The sequence below is a fragment of the Salvelinus fontinalis genome, chromosome 2, assembly GCF_029448725.1.
Source record: "Salvelinus fontinalis isolate EN_2023a chromosome 2, ASM2944872v1, whole genome shotgun sequence".
Taxonomy (NCBI): domain Eukaryota; kingdom Metazoa; phylum Chordata; class Actinopteri; order Salmoniformes; family Salmonidae; genus Salvelinus; species Salvelinus fontinalis.
Window position 1 is genome coordinate 100,412,318 of NC_074666.1, and position 16,372 is coordinate 100,428,689.

A 16,372-nucleotide genomic window follows, 5' to 3' on the forward strand; every position below is an offset into this window, starting at 1 on the left:
GACATCATTATGGGGGTTATATGGACATCATTATGGGGGGTTATATGACATCATTATGGGGGGTTATATGACATCATTATGGGGGTTATATGGACATCATTATGGGGGTTATATGACATCATTATGGGGGTTATATGACATCATTATGGGGGTTATATGGACATCATTATGGGGGTTATATGGACATCATTATGGGGGTTATATGGACATCATTATGGGGGTTATATGACATCATTATGGGGGTTATGTGTACATCATTATAGAGTTATATGGACATCATTATGGGGGTTATATGGACATCATTATGGGGGTTATATGGACATCATTATGGGGTTATATGGACATCATTATGGGGGTTATATGACATCATTATGGGGTTATGACATCATTATGGGGGTTATATGGACATCATTATGGGGGTTATGTGGACATCATTATGGGGTTATATGGACATCATTATGGGGGTTATATGGACATCATTATGGGGTTTATATGGACATCATTATGGGGGTTATATGACATCATTATGGGGGTTATATGACATCATTATGGGGGTTATATGACATCATTATGGGGGTTATATGGACATCATTATGGGGTTTATATGGACATCATTATGGGGGTTATATGACATCATTATGGGGTTATATGGACGTCATTATGGGGGTTATATGGACGTACTAATGAGGGTTATGTGGACATCATTATGGGGGTTATATGGACATCATTATGGGGGTTATATGGACATCATTATGGGGTTATATGACATCATTATGGGGGTTATATGGACATCATTATGGGGGTTATATGGACATCATTATGGGGGTTATATGACATCATTATGGGGGTTATATGGACATCATTATGGGGGTTATATGGACATCATTATGGGGGTTATATGACATCATTATGGGGGTTATATGAACATCATTATGGGGGTTATATGACATCATTATGGGGGTTATATGACATCATTATGGGGGTTATATGACATCATTATGGGGGTTATGTGACATCATTATGGGGGTTATATGACATCGTTATGGGGGTTATATGACATCATTATGGGGGTTATATGGACATCATTATGGGGGTTATATGGACATCATTATGGGGGTTATGTGGACATCATTATGGGGGGTTATATGACATCATTATGGGGGGTTATATGACATCATTATGGGGGGTTATATGACATTATTATGGGGGGTTATATGACATCATTATGGGGGTTATATGACATCATTATGGGGGTTATATGGACATCATTATGGGGGTTATATGGACATCATTATGGGGTTATATGACATCATTATGGGGGTTATATGGACATCATTATGGGGGGTTATATGACATCATTATGGGGGTTATATGGACATCATTATGGGGGTTATATGACATCATTATGGGGGTTATATGGACATCATTATGGGGGGTTATATGGCATCATTATGGGGGTTATATGGACATCATTATGGGGGGTTATATGACATCATTATGGGGGTTATATGACATCATTATGGGGGTTATATGGACATCATTATGGGGGTTATATGACATCATTATGGGGGTTATATGACATCATTATGGGGGTTATGTGACATCATTATGGGGGTTATATGGACATCATTATGGGGTTATATGGACATTATTATGGGGGTTATATGGACATCATTATGGGGGTTATATGGACATCATTATGGGGGTTATATGACATCATTATGGGGGTTATGTGGACATCATTATGGGGTTATATGGACATCATTATGGGGGTTATATGGACATCATTATGGGGGTTATGTGGACATCATTATGGGGGTTATGTGGACATCATTATGGGGTTATATGGACGTCATTATGGGGGTTATATGGACATCATTATGGGGGTTATATGGACATCATTATGGAGGTTATATGGACATCATTATGGGGGTTATGTGACATCATTATGGGGGTTATGTGACATCATTATGGGGGTTATGTGACATCATTATGGGGGTTATATGACATCATTATGGGGGTTATATGGACATCATTATGGGGGTTATATGACATCATTATGGGGTTATATGGACATCATTATGGGGGTTATATGACATCATTATGGGGGTTATATGACATCATTATGGGGGTTATATGACATCATTATGGGGTTATATGGACATCATTATGGGGGTTATATGACATCATTATGGGGGTTATATGACATCATTATGGGGGTTATATGACATCATTATGGGGGTTATATGACATCATTATGGGGTTATATGGACATCATTATGGGGTTATATGGACATCATTATGGGGGTTATATGACATCATTATGGGGGTTATATGACATCATTATGGGGGTTATATGACATCATTATGGGGGTTATATGGACATCATTATGGGGGTTATATGGACATCATTATGGGGGTTATATGGACATCATTATGGGGTTATGACATCATTATGGGGGTTATATGACATCATTATGGGGGTTATATGACATCATTATGGGGTTATATGGACATCATTATGGGGGTTATATGACATCATTATGGGGGTTATATGACATCATTATGGGGGTTATATGACATCATTATGGGGTTATATGGACATCATTATGGGGGTTATATGACATCATTATGGGGGTTATATGACATCATTATGGGGGTTATATGACATCATTATGGGGGTTATATGGACATCATTATGGGGGTTATATGGACATCATTATGGGGGTTATATGGACATCATTATGGGGTTATATGACATCATTATGGGGGTTATATGGACATCATTATGGGGGGTTATATGACATCATTATGGGGGTTATATGGACATCATTATGGGGGTTATATGGACATTATTATGGGGGTTATATGGACATCATTATGGGGGTTATATGGACATCATTATGGGGGTTATATGACATCATTATGGGGGGTTATATGACATCATTATGGGGGTTATATGGACATCATTATGGGGGTTATATGGACATCATTATGGGGTTATATGGACATCATTATGGGGGTTATATGGACATCATTATGGGGGTTATATGGACATCATTATGGGGTTATATGGACATCATTATGGGGGTTATATGGACGTCATTATGGGGGTTATATGACATCATTATGGGGGTTATATGACATCATTATGGGGGTTATATGGACATCATTATGGGGGTTATATGGACATCATTATGGGGTTATATGGACATCATTATGGGGTTATATGGACATCATTATGGGGTTATATGGACATCATTATGGGGTTATATGGACATCATTATGGGGGTTATATGGACATCATTATGGGGTTATATGGACATCATTATGGGGTTATATGGACATCATTATGGGGGTTATATGGACATCATTATGGGGTTATATGGACATCATTATGGGGGTTATATGGACATCATTATGGGGTTATATGACATCATTATGGAGTTATATGGACATCATTATGGGGTTATATGACATCATTATGGGGGTTATATGACATCATTATGGGGTTATATGGACATCATTATGGGGTTATATGGACATCATTATGGGGGTTATATGGACATCATTATGGGGTGATATGGACATCATTATGGGGTTATATGGACATCATTATGGGGTTATATGGACATCATTATGGGGTTATGGACATCATTATGGGGTTATATGGACATCATTATGGGGGTTATATGGACATCATTATGGGGTTATATGGACATCATTATGGGGGTTATATGGACATCATTATGGGGGTTATATGGACATCATTATGGGGGTTATATGGACATCATTATGGGGTTATATGGACATCATTATGGGGGTTATATGGACATCATTATGGGGGTTATATGACATCATTATGGGGGTTATATGGACATCATTATGGGGTTATATTGACATCATTATGGGGGTTATATGACATCATTATGGGGTTATATGGACATCATTATGGGGTTATATGGACATCATTATGGGGGTTATATGGACATCATTATGGGGTTATATGGACATCATTATGGGGGTTATATGGACATCATGGGGTTATATGGACATCATTATGGGGGTTATATGGACATCATTATGGGGTTATATGGACATCATTATGGGGTTATATGGACATCATTATGGGGGTTATATGGACATCATTATGGGGGTTATATGGACATCATTATGGGGTTATATGGACATCATTATGGGGGTTATATGGACATCATTATGGGGGTTATATGGACATCATTATGGGGTTATATGGACATCATTATGGGGGTTATATGGACATCATTATGGGGGTTATATGGACATCATTATGGGGTTATATAGACATCATTATGGGGGTTATATGGACATCATTATGGGGTTATATGGACATCATTATGGGGTTATATGGACATCATTATGGGGGTTATATGGACATCATTATGGGGTTATATGGACATCATTATGGGGGTTATATGGACATCATTATGGGGTTATATGGACATCATTATGGGGGTTATATGGACATCATTATGGGGTTATATGGACATCATTATGGGGTTATATGGACATCATTATGGGGTTATATGGACATCATTATGGGGTTATATGGACATCATTATGGGGGTTATATGGACATCATTATGGGGTTATATGGACATCATTATGGGGGTTATATGGACATCATTATGGGGGTTATATGGACATCATTATGGGGTTTATATGGACATCATTATGGGGGTTATATGACATCATTATGGGGGTTATATGGACATCATTATGGGGGTTATATGACATCATTATGGGGGTTATATGACATCATTATGGGGGTTATATGGACATCATTATGGGGGTTATATGGACATCATTATGGGGGTTATATGGACATCATTATGGGGGTTATATGGACATCATTATGGGGTTTATATGGACATCATTATGGGGGTTATATGACATCATTATGGGGGTTATATGGACATCATTATGGGGGTTATATGACATCATTATGGGGGTTATATGGACATCATTATGGGGGTTATATGGACATCATTATGGGGGTTATATGGACATCATTATGGGGTTATATTGACATCATTATGGGGGTTATATGGACATCATTATGGGGGTTATATGGACATCATTATGGGGGTTATATGGACATCATTATGGGGGTTATATGGACATCATTATGGGGTTATATGGACATCATTATGGGGGTTATATGGACATCATTATGGGGTTACACTCTGGTTTAAACCCCGTAGTACACTCTGGTTTAAACCCCGTAGTACACTCTGGTTTGAACCCCGTAGTACACTCTGGTTTAAACCCCGTAGTACACTCTGGTTTAAACCCCGTAGTGCACTCTGGTTTAAACCCCGTAGTGCACTCTGGTTTAAACCCCGTAGTGCACTCTGGTTTAAACCCCGTAGTACACTCTGGTTTAAACCCCGTAGTACACTCTGGTTTAAACCCCATCACTCTGGTTTGAACCCCGTAGCCCCCCCCCCCCCCCCCCCCCCCCCAATGCCACTCGGGTGTTAACGTTTGCCCCCCCCCCCCCCCCCCCCCTCTATGCTTTACCCATTGGCTCTTCAACAGCTGCTTTGACAAACACAGCATAGTACACTGGCCAGACTGTTGTCAATAATGTATGTGTCTGTGTGTGTCTCTCTTTCTCAGATTTGGGCCGATCCAGGGAAGTATGCTTTAATAGGAGCTGCAGCACAACTGGGTGAGAGTCATTCCTGGAGTCCTACCTCTGGTTTAGAGATGTTACATTCCTATCAGTCTGGTTTAGAGATGTTACATTCCTATCAGTCTGGTTTAGAGATGTTACATTCCTATCAGTCTGGTTTAGAGATGTTACATTCCTATCAGTCTGGTTTAGAGATGTTACATTCCTATCAGTCTGGTTTAGAGATGTTACATTCCTATCAGTCTGGTTTAGAGATGTTACATTCCTATCAGTCTGGTTTAGAGATGTTACGTTCCTATCAGTCTGGTTTAGAGATGTTACATTCCTATCAGTCTGGTTTAGAGATGTTACATTCCTATCAGTCTGGTTTAGAGATGTTACGTTCCTATCAGTCTGGAGTCCTACCTCTGGTTTAGAGATCTTACATTGACTGTTTACCTGGTAGTTACATTCCTATCAGTCTGGTTTAGAGATGTTACATTCCTATCAGTCTGGTTTAGAGATGTCACACTGACTGTTTACCTGGTAGTTACATTCATATCAGTCTGGAGTCCTACCTCTGGTTTAGAGATGTTACATTGACTGTTTACCTGATTTGTCTTCATGCATTTTAATGTAATAGTGCAATACCTCCTCCTGTCCAGAAGGGGGCATAGTGACCTCTGCAATCCGCCCTGGCATGCTGTCAATTAACTTCTGGGCCACATCCTGACTGACGGCAGCCCGTTCTTGATTATTAAAATGCTTGGAGTATGTCATAATTTGTGGGTTTTTGTTTGTCCACCCGCCTCTTGAGGATTGACCACAAGTTCCCAATGGGATTAAGGTCTGGGGAGTTTCCTGGCCATGGACCCAAAATATCGATGTTTTGTTCCCCGAGCCACTTAGTTATCACTTTTTCCTTATGGCAAGGTGCTCCATCATGCTGGAAAAGGCATTGTTCTTCACCAAACTGTTCCTGGATGGTTGGGAGAAGTTGCTATCGGAGGATGTGTTGGTACCATTCTTTATTCATGGCTGTGTTCTTAGGCAGAATTGTGAGTGAGCCCACTCCCTTGGCTGAGAAGCAACCCCACACATGAATGGTCTCAGGATGCTTTACTGTTGGCATGACACAGGACTGATGGTAGCGCTCACCTTGTCTTCTCCGGACAAGCTTTTTTCCGGATGCCCCAAACAATGGGAAAGGGGGTTCATCAGAGAAAATGACTTTACCCCAGCCCTCAGTAATCCAATCCCTGTACCTTTTGCAGAATATCAGTCTGTCCCTGATGTTTTTCCTGGAGAGAAGTGGCTTCTTTGCTGCCCTTCTTGACACCAGGCCATCCTCCAAAAGTCTTTGCCTCACTGTGCGTGCAGATGCACTCACACCTGCCTGCTGCCATTCCCGAGCAAGCTCTGTACTGGTGGTGCCCCGATCCCGCAACTGAATCAACTTTAGGAGACGGTCCTGGCGCTTGCTGGACTTTCTTGGGCGCCCTGAAGCCTTCTTCACAACAATTGAACCGCTCTCCTTGAAGTTCTTGATCCGATAAATGGTTGATTTAGGTTCAATCTTACTGGCAGCAATATCCTTGCTTGTGAAGCCCTTTTTGTGCAAAGCAATGATGACGGCACGTGTTTCCTTGCAGGTAACCATGGTTGACAGAGGAAGAACAATGATTCCAAGCACCACCCTCCTTTTGAAGCTTCCAGTCTATTATTTGAACTCAATCAGCATTACAGAGTGATCTCCAGCCTTGTCCTCGTCAACACTCACACCTGTGTTTATAAGAGGATCCCTGACATGATGTCAGCTGGTCCTTTTGTGGCAGGGCTGAAATGCAGTGGAAATGTTTTTTTGGGGATTCAGTTCATCTGCATGGCAAAGAGGGACTTTGCAATTAATCTGATCACTCTTCATCGCATTCTGGAGTATATACAAATTGGCATCATACAAACTGAGGCAGCAGACTTTGTGAAAATGAATATTTGTGTCATTCTCAACTTTTGGCCACGACTATATACTGTATTAATAATAACTAATGTGATGTCTCGTCCTCTCCTCTAGGGGGCATAGTGAGGATGACTCTCAGTTTAACAGTCATCATGGTGGAAGCAACAGGAAATGTGACCTACGGTCTCCCCATCATGTTGGTGCTGTTGACGGCCAAGGTAGTAGGGGACTACTTTGTGGAGGTGAGTCTGAGGCACATGTATACTATACAGACTTAATGAGGCAATCCGTAGTGGACAACAACACGGCTCCCCGCCACTGTCTTGGCCTGAAGACATGTTACCACTCTTACATTCATAGACACAACTATTGATGCAAGGAGCGACCATCCAAGATATCAACATGATAGTTTGAACCATACGTCGAGGCTCTACAGTGTTTATGTTTACAGATAATAGACTACTGTAGCTTATCATTTGGTTCTGATGGGGTTACAACAGTTCAATTAATATCAGCTCATGATGCAAGTTATGTTCTAGAACAATCAATTAGTATTTATTATTCATCTAGAAATCCCATAATGGATGTAGTGACTGCGGATAGCGTCAACAGCAATATCCTGTCAATGAAGTGCGTTGAGGCGGTGGGGCTAAACTCCGCCGTTGTCTTGGTGACGTAGCTACCACGTAGTAGCAGCCTGAAGCTCTCCCCTGCACACGCACTGAGACTGTGGGAGACTGTGGGAGAGTGCCCTGCCCACTGAGACTGTGGGAGACTGTGTGTGAGAGTGCCCTGTCCACTGACACTGTGTAAGACTGTGTAAGACTGTGGGAGACTGTGGGAGACTGCCCTGCCCACTGAGACTGTGGGAGACTGTGGGAGAGTGCCCTGCCCACTGAGACTGTGGGAGAGTGCCCTGTCCACTGAGACTGTGGGAGACTGTGGGAGACTGCCCTGCCCACTGAGACTGTGGGAGACTGTCGGAGAGTGCCCTCTCCACTGATACTGTGGGAGACTGTGGGAGACTGCCCTGTCCACTGATACTGTGGGAGACTGTGGGAGAGTGCCCTGTCCACTGATACTGTGGGAGACTGTGGGAGAGTGCCCTACCCACTGAGACTGTGGGAGACTGTGGGAGAGTGCCCTGTCCACTGATACTGTGGGAGAGTGCCCTGCCCACTGAGACTGTGGGAGAGTGTGGGAGACTGTGGGAGACTGCCCTGCCCACTGAGACTGTGGGAGACTGTGGGAGAGTGCCCTGTCCACTGAGACTGTGGGAGACTGTGGGAGAGTGCCCTGTCCACTGATACTGTGGGAGAGTGCCCTGTCCACTGATACTGTGGGAGAGTGCCCTGCCCACTGAGACTGTGGGAGAGTGTGGGAGACTGTGGGAGACTGCCCTGCCCACTGAGACTGTGGGAGAGTGCCCTGCCCACTGAGACTGTGGGAGACTGTGGGAGAGTGCCCTGTCCACTGATACTGTGGGAGACTGTGGGAGAGTGCCCTGTCCACTGAGACTGTGGGAGACTGTGGGAGACTGCCCTGTCCACTGATACTGTGGGAGACTGTGGGAGAGTGCCCTGTCCACTGATACTGTGGGAGACTGTGGGAGAGTGCCCTGTCCACTGATACTGTGGGAGACTGTGGGAGAGTGCCCTGCCCACTGAGACTGTGGGAGACTGAAGTGTTGCTTCTTAGTATCTGTGGTGTTGCTCGTGGCAACGGAAGTCTCAGTTGACTATTTGACGTCCTGAGGTTCAGTCTGTGTAGTAATCCATCTGGTTGTTTGTTAGGGTCTGTATGAGGTTCAGTCTGTGTAGTAATCCATCTGGTTGTTTGTTAGGGTCTGTATGAGGTTCAGTCTGTGTAGGAATCCATCTGGTTGTTTCTTAGGGTCTGTATGAGGTTCAGTCTGTGTAGTAATCCATCTGGTTGTTTCTTAGGGTCGTTCTGAGGTTCAGTCTGTGTAGTAATCCATCTGGTTGTTTTTTAGGGTCTGTATGACATCCACATCAAGCTGCAGAGTGTTCCCTTCCTGCACTTAGAGGCCCCTGCCACCTCCCACTGGCTAACAGCCAGGTAAGTCACTCTCTCATCTCGTTTCCCATTGGCTTAACTACCAGTTGACCCTCTGACCTCACTACTCTCCTTTTTCTCTCTCTCTAAATCTCACCCTCTCTCTCTATCGATATCACCCTCCCTCCATCTCTCTCTCCATCTGGCCCTCCATCTCTCTCTCCATCTGGCCCTCCCTCCATCCTTCCTCTCTCTCAGGGAGGTGATGGGTGCCCCAGTCACCTGTTTTAACCGTATAGAAAAGGTTGGCACCATCGTGGACGTCCTTAGCAACACCTCCACCAATCACAACGGCTTCCCTGTCGTCGTGCCGGTCGCCGCTAGCGATGATGTATGGAAAGCTCCGCCCGAAGGCCATTAATGTCTTATAGTTGTGCTTGACTTCTAATTGGCTGAGAGAGATTCTCTCTGAACAGTCTATGACTCTCCTTCTTTCATTCATCCCTGCTTTCTGTCTTCTCTTTCACTCATCCCTTCATCCTCAGATGGGGAAGATCTGTGGACTCATCCTTCGTTCTCAGCTCATTGTTCTGCTCAAACACAAGGTGAGAGAAGCTCTAGGTGTCTGTCTCTGTCTCTGTCTGTCTCTGTCTCTGTCTGTCTCTGTCTGTCTCTGTCTGTCTCTGTCTGTCTCTGTCTGTCTCTGTCTGTCTGTCTGTCTGTCTGTCTGTCTGTCTGGTCCCGTCCCGTCCCGTCCCGTCTGTCTCTGTATTAATCTTTCTCTCACCTTCTCTCCCTCCCTGTTTCTCTTTCTCTCTCGGTTTCCCTGTCTCCTCTCTCTCCTCTCTCTCCTCTCTCTCCTCTCTCTCCTCTCTCTCTCTCTCGGTCTCTCTCGGTCTCTCTGTCTCTGTCCAGGTGTTTGTAGAGCTGGCTCGGTCCAGGTTGACCCAGAGGAAGCTACAGCTGAAGGACTTTAGGGATGCCTACCCTCGCTTCCCCCCCATCCAGAGTATCCACGTATCACAGGATGAGAGGGAGTGCATGATGGACCTTACAGAGTTCATGAACCCTACACCCTACACCGTACCACAGGTATATACAGAGCCTTCAGAAAGGACTCATACCCCTTGATGAATTCCACATTTTGTTGTTACACCCATTTACACACAATACCCCATAATGACAAAGTGAAAACTACAATGTTTTCTCCTATCACAGCCATTAAAATCTAACTGTTTTAAAGTCACCATTGGCCTCATGGTGAAATACCTGAGTGGTTTCCTTCCTTTCCGTCAACTGAGTTAGGAAGGACGTCTGTATCTTTGTAGTGTCTGGGTGTATTGATACACCATCCAAAGTGTGATTAATAACTTCACCATGTTCAAAGGGATATTCAATGTCTGCTTTTTTAAATTTTTACCCATCTAGGGGTTGGGGAGTAACAGATTACATTTAGAAAGTAACCTACCAACCCTGTCGACCAATAGGAGCCCTTTGAATCTGTGTTTGTAATTCACTCCTCAACTGAGGGACCTTACAGGGACCACACACACAGAGTACACACTTTTGATCACCCCTCCCTCTCTCCCCCACAACAGGAGACGTCTCTTCCTCGTGTGTTTAAGTTGTTCAGAGCTCTGGGTCTCAGACACCTGGTGGTAGTGGACAGTGAGAACAGGGTGAGTTACTGTGTGTGTGTGTACACCTACGGTACTGTGTGTGTGTGTGTGTGTGTGTACACCTACGGTACTGCGTGTGTGTGTGTGTGTGTGTGTGTACACCTACGGTACTGTGTGATAATGTGATAATATATGTATATATAAGCTGGTGTGTATAGGTTCAACTATATAGATGTTCTATGTGTTAATAGCATATATTCAATATTTTGTTCAGAATTAATTTTTCTACAAATGGTGTCCTATTCCCTATATAGTGTCCTTAAACAATCTGGGACCAGTCCCTGTTCTCTAATAATGTATTATTCCCTATATAGTGTCCTTAAACCATCTGGGACCAGTCCCTGTTCTCTAATGATGATAATGATGTATTATTCCCTATATAGTGTCCTTAAACCATCTGGGACCAGTCCCTGTTCTCTAATGATGATAATAATGTATTATTCCCCTATATAGTGTCTTTAAACCATCGGGGACCAGTCCCTGTTCTCTAATGATGATAATAATGTATTATTCCCCTATATAGTGTCCTTAAACCATCGGGGACCAGTCCCTGTTCTCTAATGATGATAATGATGTATTATTCCCTATATAGTGTCCTTAAACCATCTGGGACCAGTCCCTGTTCTCTAATGATGATAATGATGTATTATTCCCTATATAGTGTCCTTAAACCATCTGGGACCAGTCCCTGTTCTCCAATGATGATAATGATGTATTATTCCCTATATAGTGTCCTTAAACCATCGGGGACCAGTCCCTGTTCTCTAATGATGATAATAATGTATTATTCCCTATATAGTGTCCTTAAACCATCTGGGACCAGTCCCTGTTCTCTAATGATGATAATAATGTATTATTCCCTATATAGTGTCCTTAAACCATCGGGGACCAGTCCCTGTTCTCTAATGATGATAATAATGTATTATTCCCTATATAGTGTCCTTAAACCATCTGGGACCAGTCCCTGTTCTCTAATGATGATAATAATGTATTATTCCCTATATAGTGTCCTTAAACCATCTGGGACCAGTCCCTGTTCTCTAATGTATTATTCCCTATATAGTGTCCTTAAACCATCTGGGACCAGTCCCTGTTCTGTAATGATGACAATAATGTATTAACTGAGTCTGTGACTGCAGATGGAACTGTTTTAGTGTGATCAGTGGTGGGCTTTCAGTCTTACAGTAACATACTGCTATACTGTTATGTAGAATACTGTGATCCTGATGTGATCTTTGCAGACATTGATTCAGCTTTATCTAACGTTATTAAACAGCACCATTCTGCTGTGTAGCCTGTTCTCTGAGTCTAAAGCAGAGCATATGGACACGATGTCATCAGAAGCCTGTTCTCTGAGTCTAAAGCAGAGCATATGGACACGTCATCAGAAGCCTGTTCTCTGAGTCTAAAGCAGAGCATATGGACACGTCATCAGAAGCCTGTTCTCTGAGTCTAAAGCAGAGCATATGGACACGACGTCATCAGAAGCCTGTTCTCTGAGTCTAAAGCAGAGCATATGGACACGACGTCATCAGTAGCCTGTTCTCTGAGTCTAAAGCAGAGCACATGGACTTACCTATAGGTTGTAGGTCTGGTATAACCTGTCTCTTCTCTCTATAGGTTGTAGGTCTGGTATAACCTGTCTCTATAGGTTGTAGGTCTGGTATAACCTGTCTCTATAGGTTGTAGGTCTGGTATAACCTGTCTCTTCTCTCTATAGGTTGTAGGTCTGGTATAACCTGTCTCTATAGGTTGTGGGTCTGGTATAACCTGTCTCTATAGGTTGTAGGTCTGGTATAACCTGTCTCTTCTCTCTATAGGTTGTAGGTCTGGTATAACCTGTCTCTTCTCTCTATAGGTTGTAGGTCTGGTATAACCTGTCTCTTCTCTCTATAGATTGTAGGTCTGGTATAACCGGTCTCTATAGGTTGTAGGTCTGGTATAACCTGTCTCTTCTCTCTATAGGTTGTAGGTCTGGTATAACCTGTCTCTTCTCTCTATAGGTTGTAGGTCTGGTATAACCTGTCTCTATAGATTGTAGGTCTGGTATAACCGGTCTCTATAGGTTGTAGGTCTGGTATAACCTGTCTCTTCTCTCTATAGGTTGTAGGTCTGGTATAACCTGTCTCTATAGGTTGTAGGTCTGGTATAACCTGTCTCTTCTCTCTATAGGTTGTAGGTCTGGTATAACCTGTCTCTTCTCTCTATAGGTTGTAGGTCTGGTATAACCTGTCTCTATAGGTTGTAGGTCTGGTATAACCTGTCTCTTCTCTCTATAGGTTGTAGGTCTGGTATAACCTGTCTCTTCTCTCTATAGGTTGTGGGTCTGGTGACTAGGAAGGACTTGGCTCGCTACCACATGGGGAAGCACGGACTGGAGGAGATGCAACTGGCTCAGACATGATACACATACTACTATTATTAGTACTACTACACACACACACAGACACTATTAAACGCATACACACACACACACACACACACACACACACACACACACACACACACACACACACACACACACACACACACACACACACACACACACACACACACACACGACCTGAGAGACTACACTGGCCACCTGTTGCCTAGTTACCTGTGAGACCCCCCATCTATGCATTCTGATACTCCGGGGGTTAGAGGTCAGAGGTCCTTGTCAATCACCGATGCCGAAGCAGTCTGTCTGACTTTCACCATAACAGCATAACAACTACAGTCTCTCGCTCTCTCTCTCTCTCTCTCTCTCTCTCTCTCTCTGCTCAACAAGGCTATAATGCATCATATCACAGTCATAATGCTTCATAAGACTTGTAAGATGACCTAATGTCTTTCTGTGGTTTTTATAATGCTCCTGACTTGTTGCTGACAGCCGTTTTGACTCCGTCGATAAGTGGCCTTATCGAAAGCCATTATGACGTCACGAGTTTACGATGCATCATAAGGGCTCCTATAGATGCACTATAATGTGTTATACCTGTTGGCGCTCACCTTCTGGCCCTTTAATGAAGTCTCTCCCTGACTCAACACGTTGAGCCTGTTGATAAATCTGTTTTGCACTGTGTGAAAGAAGGAGAAGAAGGAAGTTTTTATTTATTCTAGACCTGTTTTAAAGTAGTCTGTAGACCACTGGGAGAAGCTGCTGAGCTACAGACTACGAACCTTTATTCATGTGTTCTGTTGTAGACTTCATTCAGTAGGTCAGAATTGCAGGTTTTGTATTTTGCGGAGGTTTCACAACGTGGAATTAGAATGAATGTATTGAAATGAATGAATTGTTATTCATTGATCACTCCTGGTAACAGTTGGACTGCAGTGATCGTGTGTGTCCACTAGGTGGGGCTGTTGAGGTCTGTAGCTTTCGTAGCAGGACCACAGTGGTTGTGGGGATTGAAATGAAGTTTATTTATGACAGTCTATACAACATGTACATGGCCAGGGGTTTCTCCTGACATAACCAGGGAAACCTCTGGGCTCGGGTTGGGCGGTATCCACACTTCCATGCTGTTTCTGTACCATACTGGGGCGTACGGTACTACCAGAAGTCCACACAAGGGACTCTATTTCAAACTATTATTATTATTTTAAACATTTTACAGTATGGAAAATCATACCGTGGGTATTTTGAAATACCCCGGTATACGGTATATCGGCCAAGCCTACTCTGGACCCTCATTATATACTACTGCCTGTATAGTGATGTTATGGTACCTACCCAGAACTCTGCTTGTGTTCTAGATGGAACTCTATATAGTTCACTATATATCTCTCTGTCTCTGTCTGTCTCTCTCTCTGTGTCTTTCGCTCTCTGTGTCTGTCTCTCTCTCTGTCTGTCTCTCTGTCTGTCTCTCTATCTGTCCCTGTCTCTCTCTCTCTCTCTGTCTCTCTCGTAGGGTGCCATTTGGGACACAGTCTCTTTATTTTTTCTCTAGATGTTTTGCACTCTGACCTCCTACTATAGAAACATATACATTTACATTGTCAATGTAAAAATCAACGCTGTGTTTCCCTGATGTGAAAACATATGTCCATCTGAATGACAACATGCAGACTGGGTGGGCTCTGGTCAGAAGTAGTGCATTGTATTGGGAATAGGGTGCCATTTGGGATACAGATGGTCTGTTTGAATTTCAGTTGGTGTGTCAGTCATTGCTGGCCAGGATGCCAGATATGTTTGTTGTGACTGTCTGTGCAGAAGCTGGCTAGTGCAGAGACGGGCCTGGCAACCCGGCTGGATCCTTTTAAACAGGGATGACTAATCGTCTCTACAAAAGGTCTGCTGTATTGCCTGGCTACCCAAACTCCCCAACGATTTCTAGAATGGAAATCCATACTAGACCGTCTGATTGGTCCAACCCGTCGGTTTCTGGGACCAGAGCCAGAACACATGTGGCTATAGCTTTGTTTTGATACTCTGATTGGTTAGAGATGATCCAATCGCTGATGACTTTGTTTTGTATGATCATGTGGAGCAAATCAACTAGTTTTTCTAGATATTTCTGACATGATTTCAAATCTGTTTTGACACTTTGCCTCAGGTCACTGGATGATTTAGTCTGCATCTGAAATGGCACCCTATTCCCTATGTAGGGCTCTGGTCTGAAGTAGTGCACTATGTAGGGAATAGGGTGCCATTTGGGACGTTAGTTTACTGTCTCTTGCTTTTTGTTTGTTTTTGTACAGTTCTAGATGTTCAGTAAAGATTTTCCTGTTTTTGTAACTATTTGAAAACCCCGTTTTGTGAACTAATAAAGTGATGTATTAATATCTGACTCATGTTGTCTCTTAAAGAGAAAACGGACCGCTGTGAGTCGCAGACAAACTGTGATTAGCAGCGGGTGTCCGTCCAATCGCCTCTGACCACCGAATGTTGGCCCCCATTTTGTATAAATTTTCTTGACAATTCTACGTGTTGGACCCAGCAGGTGATTTACTGCACCGTCATGTTATTGAATCTCTGACTCTCGTTTTCTCTCCCTCCACGGTGTTCTCTTTGTTACACATGCCATTACTCCATGTGGTTAAGACACCAAGGGCAAAACAGATGACAAAAGCATTTTATAC

General features: G+C 43.2%; 1 protein-coding gene across 1 annotated transcript in view; it reads left to right on the forward strand.

Moving 5' to 3' along the window:
* The window catches only part of clcn7 (chloride channel 7), a 108,821-nt gene extending 92,748 nt beyond the window's left edge, over positions 1 to 16,073 (forward strand). The window contains exons 18-25 of the mRNA XM_055897631.1: positions 5,662 to 5,713; positions 7,728 to 7,855; positions 9,607 to 9,692; positions 9,888 to 10,020; positions 10,175 to 10,234; positions 10,545 to 10,721; positions 11,228 to 11,308; positions 13,626 to 16,073. Of these exons, the coding sequence (XP_055753606.1) occupies positions 5,662 to 5,713; positions 7,728 to 7,855; positions 9,607 to 9,692; positions 9,888 to 10,020; positions 10,175 to 10,234; positions 10,545 to 10,721; positions 11,228 to 11,308; positions 13,626 to 13,712 (804 nt within the window). The 3' untranslated portion in view covers positions 13,713 to 16,073. The remainder of the gene's footprint in view (positions 1 to 5,661; positions 5,714 to 7,727; positions 7,856 to 9,606; positions 9,693 to 9,887; positions 10,021 to 10,174; positions 10,235 to 10,544; positions 10,722 to 11,227; positions 11,309 to 13,625) is intronic.
* Positions 16,074 to 16,372: the final 299 nt, after the last annotated feature.